Source organism: Pseudogymnoascus destructans (genome assembly GCF_001641265.1).
Source record: "Pseudogymnoascus destructans isolate 20631-21 unplaced genomic scaffold scaffold_12, whole genome shotgun sequence".
NCBI lineage: Eukaryota > Fungi > Ascomycota > Leotiomycetes > Thelebolales > Thelebolaceae > Pseudogymnoascus > Pseudogymnoascus destructans.
The window spans coordinates 1,079,738-1,098,540 of NW_020167531.1; the positions used below are offsets into that span (position 1 = coordinate 1,079,738).

Consider the following 18,803-nt stretch of genomic DNA (forward strand, 5'->3'; position numbering starts at 1 on the left):
GCGCCAAGACCTCTCAGACACTTATCCAATAAATTCCTCAAGGTTACGACATCCGTCCTCACCTTCAACCACCTCCACCTTCTACCTTGTAACTAAGGTATTATGAAGCTGCCAACAAACTCAACCATCTCCATCTCACGATGAATTGTCAAAAATGCCGGGCCCCACTGAAGCTCGACAGCTCGCTGGAGAGCCTCAACCCCGCCGCCTTCAATCTCCTCGTCGGTGCGTCCCTCCCCCATCCCCCATCCCCCACCTCTACAAACACCACTAACCCCCCCAGACTCAACCCATGAAACCCCCAAAGCCCCCCCACCATCTAGACCCGCCTACCCCCCCGAGCGCAAAGCCCTCTACGACGCCGCCTCCCGCTCCGACGCCCCCGCGTCATACAAACGCACCACTCCTACCAACCCGGGAATGTCCTTCGTTCTCCTCTCCTCCTCCGAAGCCGCGCCCCCCGCTCTCTCCCTTCCATCCACCAAACGCTCCTCCTCACCCACCTCTCCAACCACGCCCCCCACAAGCACCTCCCACGAAACCGAGCGCGCAAACCGGCTCTTCGCCCTCCTCTCCGCCCGCTCAGACATCGACCACCCCATCTGCACCGAATGCACCTCCCTCCTCCTTAGCTCCCTCTCCGCGCGCCTCTCCGCCTCCCTCCGCGAGCGCGACGCCTACACCGCATTCCTCACGCACCTCCACCAAACAGCACCCACGCCCTCCTCTCTCGCCGCAGCCCAAACATCCCTCTCCTCCGCCCGCGACGCCGAAGAAGCAGCTACCTCCTCCCTCCTCTCGCTGGAGCGCACACAAAGTGTCCTAGCAACCGAACTCGCCTCGCTCTCCGCCTCCGCCGCGAGTCTAGACGCCGCAGAGGCGGGGTTCTGGCACTCGCATAATACATTCTCTACCAACCTCGCCGCGGCACAGGGAATGCACGCCTCGCTCTCCGCGGCCGCGACCCACGACGCGCGCCTCCTTAATCTTCTGCAGCGCACAAACGTTCATAACGACTCCTTCCCCATCTCGCACGACGGGACGTTCGGAACGATCGCGGGGTTAAGACTTGGTCGCCTCGCGGCACACCCGGTGGATTGGCCGGAGATCAACGCGGCGTGGGGACATACCCTGCTCCTTCTTGCGACGGTGGCGAAGGCGCTGGATGTCAAGGTCCAGGGGTATGAGATGCAGCCTCTCGGGTCGACATCGCGGATTGTGGCGATGAGAGGTGGGAGGAAGGTGGTGCTGGAGCTGTATACGAGTGGTGATTTGCCGCTGGGGTTAACGTTTTTGCATCGACGGTTTGATGCGGCGATGGTGGCGTTTTTGGCGTGTCTGAAGCAGGTGGGGGAGGGGGTGCCGGGGAGGGCAATGCCGTATAAGATTGAGGGGGATAAGATTGGGGGGGAGTGTATTAGGTTGGGGGTTGCGCAGGATGATGGGTGGAGTAGTGCGTGCAAGTACGTGCTTACTTGTTGTAAGTTTTTGTTGGCGCATGTTAGTAATGCTGGGTTGGGGAGGAGGTAGGAAGGCTGTTGGGGGAGTAGTTATGATTCAGGGTTGGCGTTGGGGGGCTTATCCTGTATCGTCTATCACGCATAATCAGGAGTCAACGATCAACGATAGAAACCATTTATTTATTATTCACACTTGGTTCCCGGGCCATCCCTTTCTTTCCCTGTACAACTTCCCCAGACGCACCCCCTAAAGCTCCCCACACATCCCAACCCCAACGTCCAAATCCGGCACCCCCTCCCCCCGTCTCCCCGTCCCCGTCCTCCCCAACATCCTCAACCCCTCCATCCCCCCTCCCCAAACACCCTCCCAATCGCCTCCCCCCTCGCCCCTCCAAGCGAAATCACATACGCATTCCCTCCCTCGGCCCCCCTCCCCCCCGGATTCGCCCACGCAAGTTCCCCCTCCTCCAACACCCTCCCACTTCCCGCCCCGGCAAATTGTTGGGGGGCGTGAGCAGGCGCCGCGGCGTCAGAACCGCCGTAGATCCCGACAGCGGGGATGATACGCGTGATTCGGCTGTTTTTGTAGCCGGGGGGGCGGAGACGCATTGCAAGTGGAAGGGGGGGGAGGAGGGGGTGGGGTAGAGTTCGAGGGGGAGGCGGGTTAGGGGTTGCCCGCCTATTGTTATGTCGAGGAAGACGCTGGGGGAGGGGTTAGTTGGTTGAAAGAGGGGGTGAGGGAGGTGTGAAGGGGGGAGGAGGGGAGGGGAAATAGGGGACGTACAGTGGGTTGCCCGAGGGTGGGAGGATGGTGGGCATTTTGGTGGAGTTTGGAGGGTGTATCGTGTGTATCGTGCGTGGGTGGTGGTTTGATAGTAACACAAGTCTCGTCTGTGACTCCACAAAAAATACCCCTTATCCTTTCCCTACTTCTTTCCCGTGATGTTCTTGTATTTTCTTTTCCCCGTCTTCTCCCCGTCTTTTCCCCGTCTTTCCCCCGTCTTTTCCCTGCCCCTTCCCAGCCTTCTTTTCTTGTCTCGTGACAATGACGCCCAAATACAGGGTACACAATGCGTTAAGAGGCGCTTTTTTTTTGTCTGGGCGATGCTGCGCTGTCACTCTTTCTTTCGGCTTGGGATCGGGTCGTGCGTGGCGCCAGTGAGGTGTTTGCGTTTGGGTTTACTGGGCCTGGCTGGGTCGGAGAATGTTGGCTGGACTGGTGGCGTGCGTGTTAAGATCAGCTGCCTGTCGTTGTTGTCCAGCAGCCCCTCGCCGCATTTTTGTGTACAAGGCAATAAGTCACGTGCCTTTTATCACGTGAAATTGTTACATCCGTCGTCGCGCTCGAGGTGATGCACGGGTATCGTCGGTGCGGGGAAGGGGTACAGAATTATATATTTATACATCCGTGAACACCGGACCACGAACGGGAGAGTACAGATGTGGAGAGTTTCGGTATTTCAATTTATTTCATTTTCCGTGTAACGAGAGATCGGATATTTCGGATATAGATAAAAAGAGAGGGGAGAGGGGATATTGAAAGGTGCATTCACGCACGAAGACTATATTATATATACGAATCGTATAATACGATGACGGTAGAGACACCCCTGAAGCATGTCAGGCACAGCTATAGAGATGGAGAGGAGGCTACGGCGCTGAGTACTGTTGATATATGGCTCCCGGAGACAAATCCAGATGGAAGCAGTCCTGAGGGAATTTGGGTGGTGTATGTCCCCCCCCCCTCCCCCCCTTTTCTCCCCAAATTCCAATCCAAAAAACGAACAGTTTCATCCACGGCGGCGCCTGGCGCGACCCCCTCATAGACTCCACCAGCTTCCAACCCACCCTCTCCATCCTCGCCCAAACACCCCCGCAAGCGCAACCGCCAATCGCAGGCTACGCATCAATCAACTACCGGCTCTCACCTTACCCCTCCCATCCCACCTCACCCAGCACCGGCGGGGACGCCAGCAGAGCTGCACAGCACCCCGAGCACTTGGACGACGTGACGACGGCGTTGTTGTTCCTCGATGAGAAGTATGGGATTGGAGGGAGGTATCTTCTGGCGGGACATAGTTGTGGCGCTACCCTCGCTTTCCAGGTCCCGGAGACGGCGGAGGGGGGGGGGAGGCTGCCGGTGCCGTTGGGGATGCTGGGGTCGGAGGGGATTTACGACATCCCCTCCCTAATCTCGCGGAACGAACATCCCATTTACCGCGAATTCGTCGTATCAGCATTCGGTGAGAGGGAGGAGACATGGAGCGCCGCCTCGCCGTCCATGGCTCCAGGGTCGAAGCTCTGGGAGAAGACGGGGGTGCTGATAATGTCGCACTCGGAGGAGGATGAGTATGTTGAGAAAGCGCAGTCCGTAGACATGCTGGAGAGGATCAAGGAGGTGAAGAAGGACGGACAGGCGGTCTATGTTGAGGCGGAGGGGAAGCATGATGAGATGCATGAGAAAGGGGGGGAGATGGCTAGGATTATTGGGACGGGGTTGGAGATGGTTTGGGTGGTGGGGTGGGGGGCATAGTATCCCCGCGCCGCCCGGTGTGCATATATGCCTCACTCACGCGGTTGGTGCGGGAATTGCGCGTTTTTGTCGGATGGGAATCACCATCTAGTTCTGTCATGTCATGTTGTCCTGTCCTGTCCTGTCGTGTCATGTGCTGTCCTGTCCTTCCCGTCCTGTCCCGTCCTGTCCTGTCCTGTCCTGTCCTGTCCTGTCCTGTCCTGTCCTGTCCTGTCCTGTCCTGTCCTGTCCTGTCCTGTCCTGGCATCACATCACATCCTATCTGGACTCGCCCTCCCAAAACAGCTCTTCTCCGCGGACCCCCCAAAGATCGACACTAACGGCCATGGCGATTCTCAGGATGGGACGGGATGTCGTATGCACCGCTGATGTATGGTGATATAAGAGGTGGAGAGGTCTAGCCAGGCAGCTGGACTATGGTGGCGATCTACAGGACAAGCGTCATCCATGCAAGGAAACACTGGCAAACCAAACTAACCCACTACTGTATCTTTCTCCACGGATCAACAAGGACGTCTACTCAAGGACGTCTTTCCACGGATCAACAAGGACGTCTACTCCGTAGGACAATCTTTCCACGGATCAACAAGGACGTCTACTCCGTAGGACAATCTTTCCACGGATCAACGGCGGGAGTAGAGTAGAGTAGAGTAGGACGGATGCGCGGGGATACAAGTCTAAGTCTAAGTTACGTGGTATTTGGAGATGGTATAGGGATTGTCCCACCTGTGAATGTGAAGGGTGATATGTGTAAAGGCTGATATGTATCCCTTACAGCTATCCGACAGGCGATGAGGCCATTATTGTCACGATCCTCTCACATACACCGTGGCACAGCTGCTACTATAATTGCTTCATCAGATATAAACACATCCACGCATAAACACATCCTTCTCCCTTCTTCCCTCCTCTCCACCCTGGCCCCCATATAGAGTAAGAAAACTCTATATCCTTTACTTCCTTCTACTCTCTACAAGATTCACAAAATACGAACCCCAACTAGCCTTGCCTGCCACAAGTACCAGAAAACCGCGGCCACCCGCCACCCCCCCAAGCCAAAAACTCAAACCAAAACCACCCTCGCCATCGCCATCGCCAGCCCACCCACTGCCAAGCCCCACTCCCATCCACAATCCCCACTGAAACTGCTTCAACTGAAACCTCTCTCCTACAACAATTTTCACCTCCAGACCACCGACAACACCCGTCTTCATCGCTCGTACGCCCTACCACCACCGCGACGACGACGACAATATATCAATTCACAATCGCATCACCAACAAGATACCCCGTCGACGACCTACACCAGCAAAGCCTGATCTGCGCCTTCGCTTCAATCCACTTCAACCAGCCTACCCGCCACAACACATCACCCATCACAGCCTAACCGACGACCACCACCACCACAACCACCACCACAACCACCACCACAACCACCACCATAACCACAACCACAAACAACACTGCCCGCCCCTCCCGTCCCCGCGTCTGGCACATGCGTCGCACCGCGCCCGACCGCCGCGACAATGGCCGTTGATGCCTCCCACCTGCACGCCGTCCTGCGCGACACAGTCGGTCTCCTTGTCCGCGCCGCTGTCCCGCCCACAGCCGCTGACGGCGGCGCTGCCACCTCTACCACCTCCGCCGCTGCAGATACAGCAACCACGCCGCCGTCGCAGGATAAGGGGGGTAGCTCGCAGTCGCCGCTGCTGTTCTTTGTGGCTCTCGGCTTCGGCGTTGTGTTCACGAATCTCTGGTACGCTTCTTTGTCCATATTAGCCGCTTGACGGCGTGGAACGGTGTGTGATTGCTAACGCACTACAGGATCATTGTAGGAGTGAAATACTGCTTCCGCTATAACGCACGCAACCGTGCCCTCGCGCGCGGCGAAATCATCGACCCCATCTCCATGGAGCGGGTCCACCCTCGCCCGCACCGCCGTCGCCGCGAGAAGAAACTCATGACCGTAGACGAGGTCAATGAGCGCTTCCCACGGATGAAGTACTCGGATTGGGCAGCTGCACGTGCGCACGAGGGACTCCCAACAGCTGGGGGTGTCTCAGCACCAGCCGGGGGTAGACCAGCCACATTACGGGATGAAGAGGGCGTCCAACCCACCTCCCCAACGTCGACGAAACACTTCGACACCGCACCGGAGGTAGGAGAAGTGCCCTCAACACCCACCACCACCACCATACCCCCTTCCGCACCCGCACCCGCACCCCGTCTCAGCACCGACACAACCGAGAAACCCACCACCGCCGACACAACCGCCGACACCACCACCCACCTCGTCGCCGACTCGGCCCACCTCGCAGCCCTCACCTCCACCGCCACAAACGCAACGCACTACGACCCCAAACACCCCTCTGACGACTCCGACGACGAGGACCTACACGTCCTCCCCCCCGCCCTTCTCGACCACCCCGGGGATAGCTGCGCGATCTGCATCGACGTCCTCGAACCAACCGACGACGTCCGCGGTCTCACATGCGGTCATGCCTTCCACGCCTCGTGTCTCGACCCCTGGTTAACCAGCCGCCGCGCCTGCTGCCCGCTGTGTAAGGCGGATTACTATATCCCCAAACCGCGTACCGAGGGCGAAGAAGCCGAGACTCGCGAACGCGAACGCGAACACAGACGCCGCGAGCGCGCTGAGGGGAGGGGGGTTAATCTCCCACACCAGCCTGGGAGCGCTTGGGTGGATGGACGGGTACGGGGACGATTCTTCCTTCCAGCACGGTTTGGGGATTCGGGAGGGAGAGGGTGGCCGGGGTCTAGGCCGGGGGGGGAGGGAGAGAGTGCGTTGGCGGCGGTGGGGGGACGGAGTGGGGGGAGGACGGGAAGGTTTTTCCCGTGGCATAGGAGTGCGGGGGCGAGTGGGACGACGCCGGCGCAGTTGGAGGCGCAGATTAGGAGGTAAGAGATGTGAGCCTCCCACCCATTTGTCGCGTTTAAACTGGATGGCCGGCTATCGAGGTTGAGCGGCTGAGGGGGACTCGAGGCGGATTGTGGGGTTACAGTCACTGTGGCGGGGAGAAGCGGTGGTAGTCTCTATGGCTGGGCGGGGTGATTTCATGCTCATCCGCTCGATACTCCAACCATTCCACACACACCACCAACAGTCACCACTCCCACCTCGCCCACCACACATCACCACACCTTTCCTTCCATCACACACCCACCACCCATACACTCACACCTTAATTCAACTTTCCACTCGCAACTCCAAACACTATCAAATTGGGAGGCACAGGTACATAATACCCGGCTCAAAAGCGGAGCCGGTTCAGTTTGGGTTGGGGATTATTCATCCGGGGGGGGGATTAGAAACGGCGTTTTCTAGGCGTTTCGTTTGGGATTTTTCTTTTGTCTTCTGGGAAGGCGGGTGGTTGGTTGGTTATATGGACGGAAATGGGGAGCTGGGGGCTGGTGGAATCGGTCGAGATGATCTGGGATGTGGATCGGAGGCTATAACGTAGGTCATGGCGTAAGTCGTCTAATGGCGTAAATCGCGTAGTTCACCCCACCACCACCACTCAGGCCGGGAAACAATGAATTTATTAGCTTAGTACTCGACTATAATGTAGTCTAATTCCTCCTCTAGGTCATCTCCGACATTTCCCTCTTCAATTGGTTCAGTTAGAGCACGGTTTGCGCCCGTAGCTCTAACTTTTGTTACTTTCTGTCGGGTGGCTTCCTCGGCCTCTAGAACTTGCGCACGTAATTCCTCTGTAGAATTGTGGTACTGACCCTTTAAAATTGCGCGTTTACTCTTGTTCTGTGTCCTCCGTGTTTGAATTATCGATCGTAGATTCTCAGCTTCACGCTGTTGTAGGAAATTGCGTGTGTTGAGTCGCTCCGTGGCATCAGCCAGGTTGCGTATATATTTTGTTGTTGGCATGTCTAAGGCTGTACGAAGGTCTAACGCTGTCAGTATTCGCCTTTCGCAATGTAGCGAAATCAGGTGGGCTACTGTTCTGAAAGACGGTATCAAAAATATCATGTTGTGTTGGTGCTTTTGGTTGGTTAACTGCTGTCGTCACATCAGATGTCGGAACCGTAACCTCTCGTATTATACGCTGCGGTTGCAGTGGCTGTAATCCTACGCCTCTCCAAGCTGAAGTAATATTATGAACCGAAAAAGCTTCTACTCTTGCTTTTATGTATGCGCTTAACCACTCCGCTTTCTGTATGCACGTAAGCTGCGCTTCATTAAGTAGGGAGAGTGCAGTTGTGAGGCGTTTTTTCAATGGTCCAAAGACCGCAACATCAAGCGGCTGCAACACATGCGAAGTGTGCAGTAATGCGTGCCTTGTCTTTCTTCAATCCGGGCCTTCCTTGTGATGAGACTCCCCTTGACGGTGTCATCCTCCAGTAAAGCCCTGTTTCATCCATGTTATATATATCTTCCTCTTTGAAATCTCCTGCTAGCGTTTGAATTGCCTTCATCTTGTCGAATCGCGATTTGTATGAGGAATTAATTTGAGCCAAAGAAAAGTACCGAGTTACTCGTAGTAGTCTCCTGGACCCGAGCTCGCTTATTCGACACCAATTTCGCCAACGGACGACGCTTCGGAGCGAGCAAGGCCCGCTCGAAGTTAATTATCATCACTTTATTAGTCTCGGGATTAAGCAACATATTCCGATGGACCACGCCTTCCCGATGCATTAGATCAGTAGGGTGACGCCAAGGGTATGTCATTTTTGGTTGATGAAAGGCAGATTAAGGACGGGCAGGTTGAAGAAGGGCAGGTTGAGGACGGGCAGGTTGAGTGAGCTTGAGAAAGCCGCGCGTGCAGCACGCTCGTTCACAGCTTGTACAAAACGTACGATTCGACAGCTACATTCCACGACACTTGAATAAAGCAGAAGTCTGAAAACTAGAAGATAAATGATGAGGCGAGTAATATTAGAAGTAAAGCTGAACTTTCTGTACTCTCCCCTCTCTCTTCATCTGAAGCCGACTCGTACGATCTCTTGCGAGCGGTATGTATATATGCCAGGTCAAAATCGATGGCCATTACCCCCTTAACTTCCTCGTTCCAGACAAGATTTGTATCTCGCACGTCGCCGTTACAAATACCGGCAGAATTCAGCTTTCCAACCGTCCTATCAACCTCATCATCTATATCTATGCCATCTGGTATGTAGGCTTCGAGGGTCGTTCCTGCCCATGACATCAGCATCATATGCTTAATAAATGCCAGGGACTGAAGCGGGTACGAGACGACAAGGTCAATATTACCAAGGTGGACAGGTATAAAGACGCCCTGTAGATTCTTGCAATGGGAATAGATACAGGCTTCTCTTACGAGCGCGTCTGCATACACAGCCTGAACTCCCTTCGCAACCAAGGTGTACCCATACTCCGGTATGGTGATCTTGAATAAAACACCCGTGTGGCTGAACATACCATACTTGTCCAGACATTCACAGCCGCAATCGAGATTCTCAGCGATCTGGGACCGGAAGAGAGAGCATAGTTGAATATTAGAGATGGGGTGGTACAACCCACACCCTCGTCGAACATGGAGAGGTGTGTTGGGGCAATTTGGGTCGAGAGTGCCATTGCGGCTGAGCCCGAGCAGACAGGCCTGGGTACAATAGGGTAGAGCACGCAGGGAGGTGCGAGTGCTTTGTTGTTGGCTGCTAGTCTGTGACCCGCCGTCCTTGGATGCGGAGTGCGGCCCGTTGCCCTTGGGCGGCGACCATTCTCTGGTAGGGATATTGCTAACATTCATAGTCGGAGTGACAGCTTGGGGGCTCTCTGGCGAGGGTTGGTCGGTCCAAGAGTGTGATAATCAGTATGAGATGCTTGCAGAGGTAGCATTCCGAGACGGACTTCCTTTTCAACTACGCCCGATAGCTAAAGGTTTGGTCCAGACGACCCGACATATCATACTCTCATGCGCCACCGGCAGCCACTATAGCTCCTCGGGAATTAACAAAGCTGTTTGTTCTTCATTTGGAGAAGATAAGCTCTTACTTGGCAATGCAACAAGTACTAAAATCGCAATTACGGCTACAACCACAGATAAATCCTCTACTGTGATCTTTTCAAATTATAACGGTCCTCAAAGACCCGTGGGCTGCGGTGCGTGGAATATTCCCTCTTATACCTCTAGGATGCTGATTGAAAAAGGCTATATGACCCCGAGCGGGGAAGTCGGACGAGAGATGAAAGTCTGGGAGGCGTAGGTCACCCATTCCATTACCAACTACACCTCTTACTGAACCTCACTAGTGCCCGAGCGACTTCAGCCGCTTCTCCGTGAGTCTAATCTCAAGTGAAAAGCGCACCAGCTAATGCGTTTGATAGATACTTTAAGCCATATAAGGGCTACCATGATGGTGGCCTTGGGGGTCATAACAATCCAGTCAACCTCGCTCTCTGGGAACAAGATCTGTTATGGGATCGCAAAGGGAAGCAGCCAGATTTCGTGCTCTCCCTTGGGACTGGTTCGACTATCGAAAGTATTGATGGCAGCGACACGCAAGGCAATAAAAATGCCTCATGGATCTCTCAGTTGTTCTTACCACGCCTGGTAAGGTCATTCATGAAGCTGTTGGACGGCCAGAAGACTTGGTTAGAGCTCTTTAATAGTGTTCCTCAAGAACACCGGTCTCGCTATCACCGCTTCACACTCGGGTTTCACGGCCCAGAGCCAAAGCTGGACGACGTTAGCTGCATGCAAGGCTTGAGGGAGAGAGTAGATACTGACGCTCCGCTACTGAGGACTGAAATTCGTCGCTGCACTGATAACATGCTGGCATCACTCTTCTACCTCGAGCTTGATTGCCTGCCGTTGTCTTCCGGATACAACTTTCTGTGTAAAGCTCGAATATTGTGCCGGTGGGACCCGGGTTCTAGGGGGGTGCACGCTTTGCTATCAATGCACGGTCTATTATTTGAACAGGGGGGAAGATCACAGTGACCGTCGCTAAGAAATCAGACGTTGGCAGGCTTTGGATGCGTACATCACCATAGACTTCTCTGAGCACTGTATATCTGCAAAGTCAACTTACCACGCGATATACCAGATATCAAGCACAGTCACTGAGTTGCACTCTGACACTGTTGAAGAACCCTGCAAATTTCTTATGTTGTAAGCATGTCAGAAGAATTCTATAGTCATACAGAGTTCAACCACCGAATATCCGTACAACGCACCCCATAAACTCCCCGTCCGTGGAAATAATGCATTCCTCAATTCCATATATACAATCTCCACCCTCCCAACTCCAATAATCCAACAAACATCTATTCCCTCCTCAACGCAGCCTTCTCCCCCCCCCATCATCCTCACTATCACTCTCGCTATCCCCCCCAATAACATGATGTTCCGCCTCCAACCCCCCCTGCCCCTCCCCCCCGCCACAACATCACAATACTCCCCCCCCTCCTCCTCCACATCGCTCAACCCCTCCTCATCACTCCCGGCAGCAAACGCATCATACAGCTCCCCCGCCCTCCTCTTCGGCCTCCCCCCCGTCAACCCCTCCGTCTCCTCATCATCGCGTATGAGGTCGAATTCATAGTTATCCCTCGCGCTGTTGCGGAGTCGCTTGCGACGCGCGAGGTAGAAGTAGATCGCTAGCCCGATGCAGAAGCCTACGATGAGGACCGTGGCGGCGTAGATCCAGATCGTCGTCTTTGGGCCGAAGCCGAAACTCGGCAGCCACCCAGGGAGCCACGAGGACGGGGCGGCGGTGGAGGAGGCGGCGAGGTCGCCGCTGGGGGCGGTGGGGGAGGGGGAGGGGGAGAGGGTTGAGGTGGGTTTTGGGGGACGGGGCGGTTGGGTTGGTCTGTTGTTAGGGGGGATGTGGTGGATGTTGGGATGGGGTTTAGGGAGGTGGTGGAGACGGTGCCGGAGATGGTGGAGGAGGGCTTGTCAAAGTTGTGGTCGTCGTCGTCGGCGGTGGGGAGGGGGAGGAGGGTTGCTTTGGAGGGGTCGATGGCTTCGCCCCAGAGCTTGATGTGGAAGTCTGTGAAGTTGCCCGAGAACTCGTTGACGGTTGTGTCGCGTAGGATAACTTTCCAGGTGCCGATGCCGGATTCGCCCCTGGGGTTGTGTTAGTGGAGGTGTGGTGGGGCATAAGGGGTGGGTACGTACCAGTGCACGACGCTCATGAATGTCCAGTCCGCATAGCCATTTGGGGAGTTGTCGTTCTTGCGGGTTGCGCTGAGGTGGCTGACTAGGTTGTCTGGGCTGATTAGGTCGAGGCTGAGGTCTCCACGTCTGCTGTGCTCAACATTCATCGTTACGGTCACATGCTCTAGACGCTCAAGGTTGGCTTCTTTGAGCATAGCGGCGGTGACCTCGTACGTGACGGCGAGGCCTTGGTCGCCTTGCGGGATTGGCTTGTTGACCTTGATCCAAGGGGAGTAGAGCCATGCTTGGGGCTTGAGTGACTTGAAGGTCTTTGCGGCTTCGACGATGGCCCACGAGTCGATCTTGCCATATCCGAATGTGTGGCTGAACTTCTTGCCGATGGTCGTGGTTTGCCAGTCGTCTGCGCTATCAATAGTGACGGCAGTCTGCATTGCAAGGGACTGCATATCTCTCCAAGTCAGATCAGGCCGGACCGACAATACCAGTGCGAAGATGCCGGCAGCTAAAGGCGCAGCCGCAGAGGTTCCTCCATGAGTTGTGGCGCAGTTGTTCGCGCCAACGTCGGTGGTGACAATCTGGTCGCCACCACCGCTGCTGTAGGTAACGACAAGCTGCGCTGAGCACTTTTCGGAATAGTAGGGATGATCGCCTCTGCGGTCAACTGCGCCAACAGTGATGCTGTAGATACTGTTTGTGTAGCCGTCGAAGTTGCAGTTGTCCTCTGACGCAGCGCCGTTTCCAGACGCGAAGACGTAGACAGAACCCAGCCCTCCTCGGCCCCTTTGTACAGCATTAAGCATAGCCCTTTTGATCAAAATACCCGGCGCATCCATTGATTTTCCGTCATCGGGAGGGCCCCATGAGCAGGAATAAATTTGGTTCTGTTGGTACGCGTAATTCAGGGCGATGGCCTCGTCGGCATCGGTGATGAGCTTCGAAAGAATCCTTATCCCGGCAATCTTGGAGTTATAGGCAACTCCGACACCACAGACGTTATTCTTGGCAGCCCCAATCTCTCCAGCGCAACGTGTGCCATGCCTGTCGTCGCTCAACTTTGGCTTTGGCTCCAGACCGGGATCGTTGAAGTCGTAGGACCCTTCAGCAAAGTAGTTCTCCATCAGATCTTCGCTGTACATGTCCAGTCCATCGTCGACGATAGCCACCGTAGCATTGTGACCCGTGATTCCTTGAATCCAAACGTCCGTGACGTTCACATCGTGTCCTAGCTGCTTGTTGTTGTATAAATGCCATTGATCGTTGAATATCGGATCGTGAATTCCAAGGAGCCGTTTTACTTCAGCTTGCCTGGCCACACCGACCGGGTTCTCGACCTCAATTTCTCGTTCTGGGAATGCGCCTGACGCCCTCTCCTTGATTATAGGAACTATCCCCCTCTTCTCCATGCGTGGCTTCAGCTTCTGCTTCAGCGCAAGCTTCACGCCATCTAACACATCGGCCTCGCTCGCGCCTCGTCTCCGTAGCTTCCTCCTCGCCTTGATCGCATCTTGCACCCGGTCGTCCTCGTGTCTCGCTGCGGAGAAGATGTGGTGGTCTTCGAGCTCGCCCAGCTGGCCCTCGTGGGATAGGCCAAGGCGCTTTTCTATTTCTGCGGGCGCAGCGTCGGAGTCGATATGGAGGACATAGTAGTCGCTGGCTTCGTAATTTCGTGGCAGGAGGTTCGCGGCGCTGGTGAAGCATGTGAGCGCAAGAAGCCCCACAAGGGATAGGCCTCTCATGGCGACTCAATCGGGGCGGAAGAGTCGAGCGGGGGGGCTGGAAACGGTCGGCACCTCCCCAGGTCAACTGTGTATGTGTATAAAGAGCGTGTCGGGTGTCCCATTGACGTCGGGAGTCGTGTCTTCGAGGCAGGTCGAGTGTTCGCAAGGGGGTCGTGTGAATGGAGGATTAATCGTTTCTGGGGCGGATTCCAAATTACAGTTGTAAGAATAAAAGAGGCAACCTAGTCGCCACGGTGGAAAAACATGTATAAGAATAATAAAAGCGAAGCCCTGTTACAGAATCATCTGATGAGAGAGGGTATAGAAGATAATTGAAGAGCGTGAGATATGGAGAAGCAGCAGTTGCAGTTGTAGTTGCCTTTTATTGATCAAAACGATCTGTCTCCTTGACTCCTTGACTCCTTGGGGAAAGTCAGTCTCGTTCTCCTTGGGGAAAGTAGTACGTAGCCCATACAAAAGTGCCGTCCGGAGTCGTACAATAGTGGTCATGTAGCCACTGAAGCCAAGAGTTGTCTCGGAGGGCAGATTGGCGCCTTACCTATTAAGATTAGGTCATTAAAAACGGAATAACTGACGCACCGGGCCTATATTAGGCTTACTTACTACAGTCAACTGTTATAAATACAACGATATCTAATTGATTGGCTATCATTTGTCGAAATTCGGGATTGGCTACGTTAGGTTATAGCCCCACTTCCTCCTTCTATAGGCTTAGCGCATAGAGTTTTCTCCGCGCTAAGCCTATATTTGTTTGGATTTCGTCCGTAATATGTTTACAGGTTTAAACACATGACCACTTACGGCAGGCAGAGTCACAAACCGGCGCCTATGGCGCTGGTGCACAATACTTGTCAATAACATATTACATTATAGTGAACCCCTGCAGCTTTGATTCGCTACAAAATGGTGAAATCCGTGATGGTTAAAGTCTAGCCTAGCCCCACTTCTTCCCTCTCTAGGCAGGGGCCAGAGTTTTCATCTGCTGTCCCGCTAAGCTTACTAACTTACAGTCCGTACCTGTCATCCTTAAACCCTATCCATAACTTAGCTTCGTCCGTAGCCCTTATAGTATATTGTTAAACCTCTCTACGATAACCTGTTTATTTATGGTGTTAATATGAGTTCGTCCCCACCCATTTGGTGTTCCCACTGCCATGCGTACCAGGAGCCATCTCTCTTTCGGATGAATCGCCTTGCTGTTACGACGGAACAAGAAGGCTGGCCAACTACAGGACAGGAAGGAGGGAGGTCGCATGAGACCGGCCCTGGTACCTGGAGGGGCAGCGGGGAATAGTAGTTCCGAAAGTATCACGTGACGGACTCGCAGGATGATGAGAAGAGTCCTAAGAGTCCAGGACTCCGAGGACTCGAGTGAGTTCCCAGGAGTCCACTAGGCACGTGATGGACTCGCAGGATGATGAGAAGAGTCCTAAGAGTCCAGGACTCCGAGGACTCGAGTGAGTTCCCAAGAGTCCACTAGGCACGACGCCACTATATAAGTAGATAGTATTTCCTTAGATAGGAGCTTCGTGCTCAACTCAATACAGTATTTGTTATATACTAGTAACGTGTTACTTGAAGCCTTTGTGTCTGATCCCCTGCCTCCTCTGATAAGTAAACCCTTACGCAAGAGAACCTCTGTGTCTTCTATCGTTTAGAAGTCAGCGTTACACTTGCCCGCCAGTACGCAAACTGCTCCCTATGCTCTACCTCACGCACGTATCGGCATAGCGTGCAGGCCCGTAATAGGGCATCGTCACCTAGGGTGACTACTTCTGTTATATTGTCATACTGACATTCGTTGCACTCAGTTTGCTATCAAACTCAAGAGCAAACTTAGAAATCTCCTCCTCAAACCTACAAGTCACCATACATATCTTGGCTTATCACACCAACAACAGAAGCAATACTACTCAACGATTGCTGCAAACTCTTCTACTACATCTGTTTATGCTACATACATCACGGCATATCATTTGAACACTCATTAAACAAGTTATTAAGAAAATCTCCTCCTTAAGGGGGTGGGCCAATACTACCACATGGCATATCTCTACCAACTAGAGGCCTAGGAACATGAACGATAGCTCTAGAAGCTTCTACAACCCTCTATGATTCATTACACGTCATCGCTCCTTAGTTACCCACAAGATTGGTTAAGTTATGACATAATTTATCTATAGGTACTCTGATCTTGGACCTCCTTTTCACTTCCTATAGGCTAGGAACCCAAGAGATGGTTCTATGGGATTCTCTTACATTTACTACATGATTAGCAAGCTAGTTTGGGTCGCACTTGATTTCTAATACATTTACCAAGCCTGGTTAGTCATGGAAAGTCATGGAAAATGAGAGAACTACACTCCTTTGGCATAAATAGGATTGCCCTTTCCTTAAGAAAGGGCAAGCAGGCAATACAGTAAATCGACTATCACATACTTCCCCGTCTTTTACAAAAGCATTAATCTTGTTACTCCTTGTTTCTGAAAAGTCAGTGAGGTGTTAACCTCTGACTTACCCCTGAGTTCCCAGACTCAACATTTGTTGCAACTTGTCTGAACCACTTCACTACATCACACACCTGATTGCTGCATTGTGGAATAGTCTAAGCTACGACCCTTTGGCTCTGTTTCCTAAGACAGTGTGTTGTCTTAGTAAAATCATCCCTTCCTTGGGTGGCTAGATTCTCACATCTGGTGCACCCACCATTACATATATCCAGTATCTAATAACTAACAATCCATCTATAGTCTGTTACGGACAGCTTACCGATGGTTACGGACGCTCCAATGCAACAACGCCGCGGCCGCGGTCGCCCTCAACGGCAGCCTCCTACGTCCTTACCAACTCGACCTATTGCTCTACACGGTATGCAGTCTATGCCTACGAATGACCATATTCTGCCTCGCTCTACTAAGCCACCTGGTTTCCTCTCTCAATTCGTTACGGCTGCCCCACATGACCTTGGACAGCTTAATCATGAGTGTGAATACTGTGCGGCGCTACACTGGGTGGAGGAGGCTACACAGGATAGTACGAGAGCTGCTGTAAGAAGGGGGACGTTAACTTACCAGCCTTATGGAGGCCCCCCTTTTAAGGAAGCTGTTTACAGACCAAAATCTGCTAGGAAGAGGCTTCCGTAAGGAGATCCGTGAGTACAACAACGCCTTAGTGTAATGGTGGGTGCACCAGATGTGAGAATCTAGCCACCCAAGGAAGGGATGATTTTACTAAGACAACACACTGTCTTAGGAAACAGAGCCAAAGGGTCGTAGCTTAGACTATTCCACAATGCAGCAATCAGGTGTGTGATGTAGTGAAGTGGTTCAGACAAGTTGCAACAAATGTTGAGTCTGGGAACTCAGGGGTAAGTCAGAGGTTAACACCTCACTGACTTTTCAGAAACAAGGAGTAACAAGATTAATGCTTTTGTAAAAGACGGGGAAGTATGTGATAGTCGATTTACTGTATTGCCTGCTTGCCCTTTCTTAAGGAAAGGGCAATCCTATTTATGCCAAAGGAGTGTAGTTCTCTCATTTTCCATGACTTTCCATGACTAACCAGGCTTGGTAAATGTATTAGAAATCAAGTGCGACCCAAACTAGCTTGCTAATCATGTAGTAAATGTAAGAGAATCCCATAGAACCATCTCTTGGGTTCCTAGCCTATAGGAAGTGAAAAGGAGGTCCAAGATCAGAGTACCTATAGATAAATTATGTCATAACTTAACCAATCTTGTGGGTAACTAAGGAGCGATGACGTGTAATGAATCATAGAGGGTTGTAGAAGCTTCTAGAGCTATCGTTCATGTTCCTAGGCCTCTAGTTGGTAGAGATATGCCATGTGGTAGTATTGGCCCACCCCCTTAAGGAGGAGATTTTCTTAATAACTTGTTTAATGAGTGTTCAAATGATATGCCGTGATGTATGTAGCATAAACAGATGTAGTAGAAGAGTTTGCAGCAATCGTTGAGTAGTATTGCTTCTGTTGTTGGTGTGATAAGCCAAGATATGTATGGTGACTTGTAGGTTTGAGGAGGAGATTTCTAAGTTTGCTCTTGAGTTTGATAGCAAACTGAGTGCAACGAATGTCAGTATGACACTTAGCTTTTACTTCAGTCAGCTACACTCGCGATTCACGCATTCAGCAGAACGGTGGTATACAGAGCTTTCAAATCCATGGCGAGTTATTCCATGAGCAGGGCCCCCTACAGCCTGTCACGGTTTACCAAGGCATAGGGCACCAGTTGGATCCAGTCGTACGACCTTAGAAAAGCCCTTTAATTGTCTTAGTCTAGAGCTCTAGTTGTGTAGCATTATGAGGTGTTTTAGGTACCTAACGGTCGTCCTTATGAGAAACAATCACAGGCAGAGTTGGTGTCTATAACTGAGTATTTAGGTTCAATAGCACCCGTTTAGGGTCGCATGGAACTAGACCTATAGCTGTGAATCCATTACAAACTGTATTAATAGTCATAGACTCTTTACGGGCTGTAAGGTAATCTGTGTCACGGTTCACCAAGGCATAGGGTGCCAGTTGGGTATTATGAATTAAACTCAATCTAGAGAAGAAAGGAAAGAGAAGAGGAGCACTCGAGCAGTGGCTCGATCTATATACAGCTATGTTGTTGTGGAGTGAATTCTCTTTAGCGAGACCAGTTCTGAGAATTCACTCCACAACCGAAAACTTCGCTCCAACCCCGGAAAGCTCCCCACACCCCTGAACCCCCACTCGAGCTGCAAGGCGCACTTGATATCGTAACAATATCCTCCTCTTGATATTCCCCTGCCACAGTTTGTAAGGCTCTCATTTTCTCTTCTGTAGAAGCTGGGATAGATAAGGCTTCTCCGTGTCGAACTTTTAATGATATCTTAAAGCGCTTCTTAAATCCCTCAAGCCATCCAATGCTGAACTCTGGGACTGGCTTGCCAGAGTGTTCTGGAAACTGGCGCCA

At 52.6% G+C, this 18,803-nt stretch overlaps 7 protein-coding genes across 7 annotated transcripts; 4 read left to right on the top strand and 3 right to left on the bottom strand.

Moving 5' to 3' along the window:
• Positions 1-49: 49 nt before the first annotated feature.
• ATG6 (autophagy protein) lies at positions 50-1,676 on the top strand. The gene is made up of 2 exons (XM_024470196.1): positions 50-225; positions 284-1,676. The coding sequence occupies exons 1-2, from the start codon at positions 141-143 to the stop codon at positions 1,528-1,530; spliced, it is 1,332 nt and encodes a 443-aa protein (XP_024323522.1). The 5' UTR covers positions 50-140; the 3' UTR covers positions 1,531-1,676.
• Positions 1,677-1,793: 117 nt separating this feature from the next.
• VC83_06602 (uncharacterized protein) lies at positions 1,794-2,279 on the bottom strand (the record flags this gene model as incomplete). The annotated part of the gene is made up of 2 exons (XM_024470197.1): positions 1,794-2,139; positions 2,245-2,279. The coding sequence occupies 2 exons, from the start codon at positions 2,277-2,279 to the stop codon at positions 1,794-1,796; spliced, it is 381 nt and encodes a 126-aa protein (XP_024323697.1).
• Positions 2,280-2,916: 637 nt separating this feature from the next.
• VC83_06603 (uncharacterized protein) lies at positions 2,917-4,179 on the top strand. The gene is made up of 2 exons (XM_024470198.1): positions 2,917-3,189; positions 3,249-4,179. Exons 1-2 carry the CDS (start codon positions 3,053-3,055, stop codon positions 3,991-3,993), a joined length of 882 nt encoding a protein of 293 aa, XP_024323684.1. The 5' UTR covers positions 2,917-3,052; the 3' UTR covers positions 3,994-4,179.
• A 1,006-nt stretch (positions 4,180-5,185) lies between these two features.
• Positions 5,186-6,916, top strand: VC83_06604 (uncharacterized protein; the record flags this gene model as incomplete). The annotated part of the gene is made up of 2 exons (XM_024470199.1): positions 5,186-5,749; positions 5,818-6,916. Exons 1-2 carry the CDS (start codon positions 5,520-5,522, stop codon positions 6,914-6,916), a joined length of 1,329 nt encoding a protein of 442 aa, XP_024323705.1. The 5' UTR covers positions 5,186-5,519.
• A 645-nt stretch (positions 6,917-7,561) lies between these two features.
• Positions 7,562-9,737, bottom strand: VC83_06605 (uncharacterized protein; the record flags this gene model as incomplete). The annotated part of the gene is made up of 3 exons (XM_024470200.1): positions 7,562-7,917; positions 8,933-9,455; positions 9,525-9,737. 3 exons carry the CDS (start codon positions 9,735-9,737, stop codon positions 7,562-7,564), a joined length of 1,092 nt encoding a protein of 363 aa, XP_024323524.1.
• On the top strand, positions 8,594-11,364 carry VC83_06606 (uncharacterized protein). Its single transcript, XM_024470201.1, has 5 exons — positions 8,594-9,139; positions 9,204-9,819; positions 9,880-10,190; positions 10,241-10,267; positions 10,316-11,364. The coding sequence occupies exons 2-5, from the start codon at positions 9,808-9,810 to the stop codon at positions 10,929-10,931; spliced, it is 966 nt and encodes a 321-aa protein (XP_024323619.1). The 5' UTR covers positions 8,594-9,139; positions 9,204-9,807; the 3' UTR covers positions 10,932-11,364.
• Positions 11,365-11,430: 66 nt separating this feature from the next.
• KEX2 (pheromone processing endoprotease) lies at positions 11,431-14,320 on the bottom strand. The gene is made up of 2 exons (XM_024470202.1): positions 12,111-14,320; positions 11,431-12,059 (listed from the first exon to the last, which is right to left on the bottom strand). Exons 1-2 carry the CDS (start codon positions 13,844-13,846, stop codon positions 11,609-11,611), a joined length of 2,187 nt encoding a protein of 728 aa, XP_024323651.1. The 5' UTR covers positions 13,847-14,320; the 3' UTR covers positions 11,431-11,608.
• Between the last annotated feature and the right edge of the window lie 4,483 nt (positions 14,321-18,803).

Bases quoted from the DNA above. Each gene is read 5' to 3' on its own strand.
- ATG6 (XM_024470196.1), top strand. From the start codon at position 141: ATGAATTGTCAAAAATGCCGGGCCCCACTGAAGCTCGACAGCTCGCTG. The intron at 226-283 runs GTGCGTCCCTCC...TAACCCCCCCAG, and splicing joins CGCCTTCAATCTCCTCGTCG to ACTCAACCCATGAAACCCCC.
- VC83_06603 (XM_024470198.1), top strand. From the start codon at position 3,053: ATGACGGTAGAGACACCCCTGAAGCATGTCAGGCACAGCTATAGAGAT. The intron at 3,190-3,248 runs GTATGTCCCCCC...AAAAACGAACAG, and splicing joins CCTGAGGGAATTTGGGTGGT to TTTCATCCACGGCGGCGCCT.
- VC83_06606 (XM_024470201.1), top strand. The intron at 10,191-10,240 runs GTAGGTCACCCA...GAACCTCACTAG, and splicing joins GAGATGAAAGTCTGGGAGGC to TGCCCGAGCGACTTCAGCCG. The intron at 10,268-10,315 runs GTGAGTCTAATC...TGCGTTTGATAG, and splicing joins GCGACTTCAGCCGCTTCTCC to ATACTTTAAGCCATATAAGG.
- KEX2 (XM_024470202.1), bottom strand. From the start codon at position 13,846: ATGAGAGGCCTATCCCTTGTGGGGCTTCTTGCGCTCACATGCTTCACC. The intron at 12,060-12,110 runs GTACGTACCCAC...ACACAACCCCAG, and splicing joins TTCATGAGCGTCGTGCACTG to GGGCGAATCCGGCATCGGCA.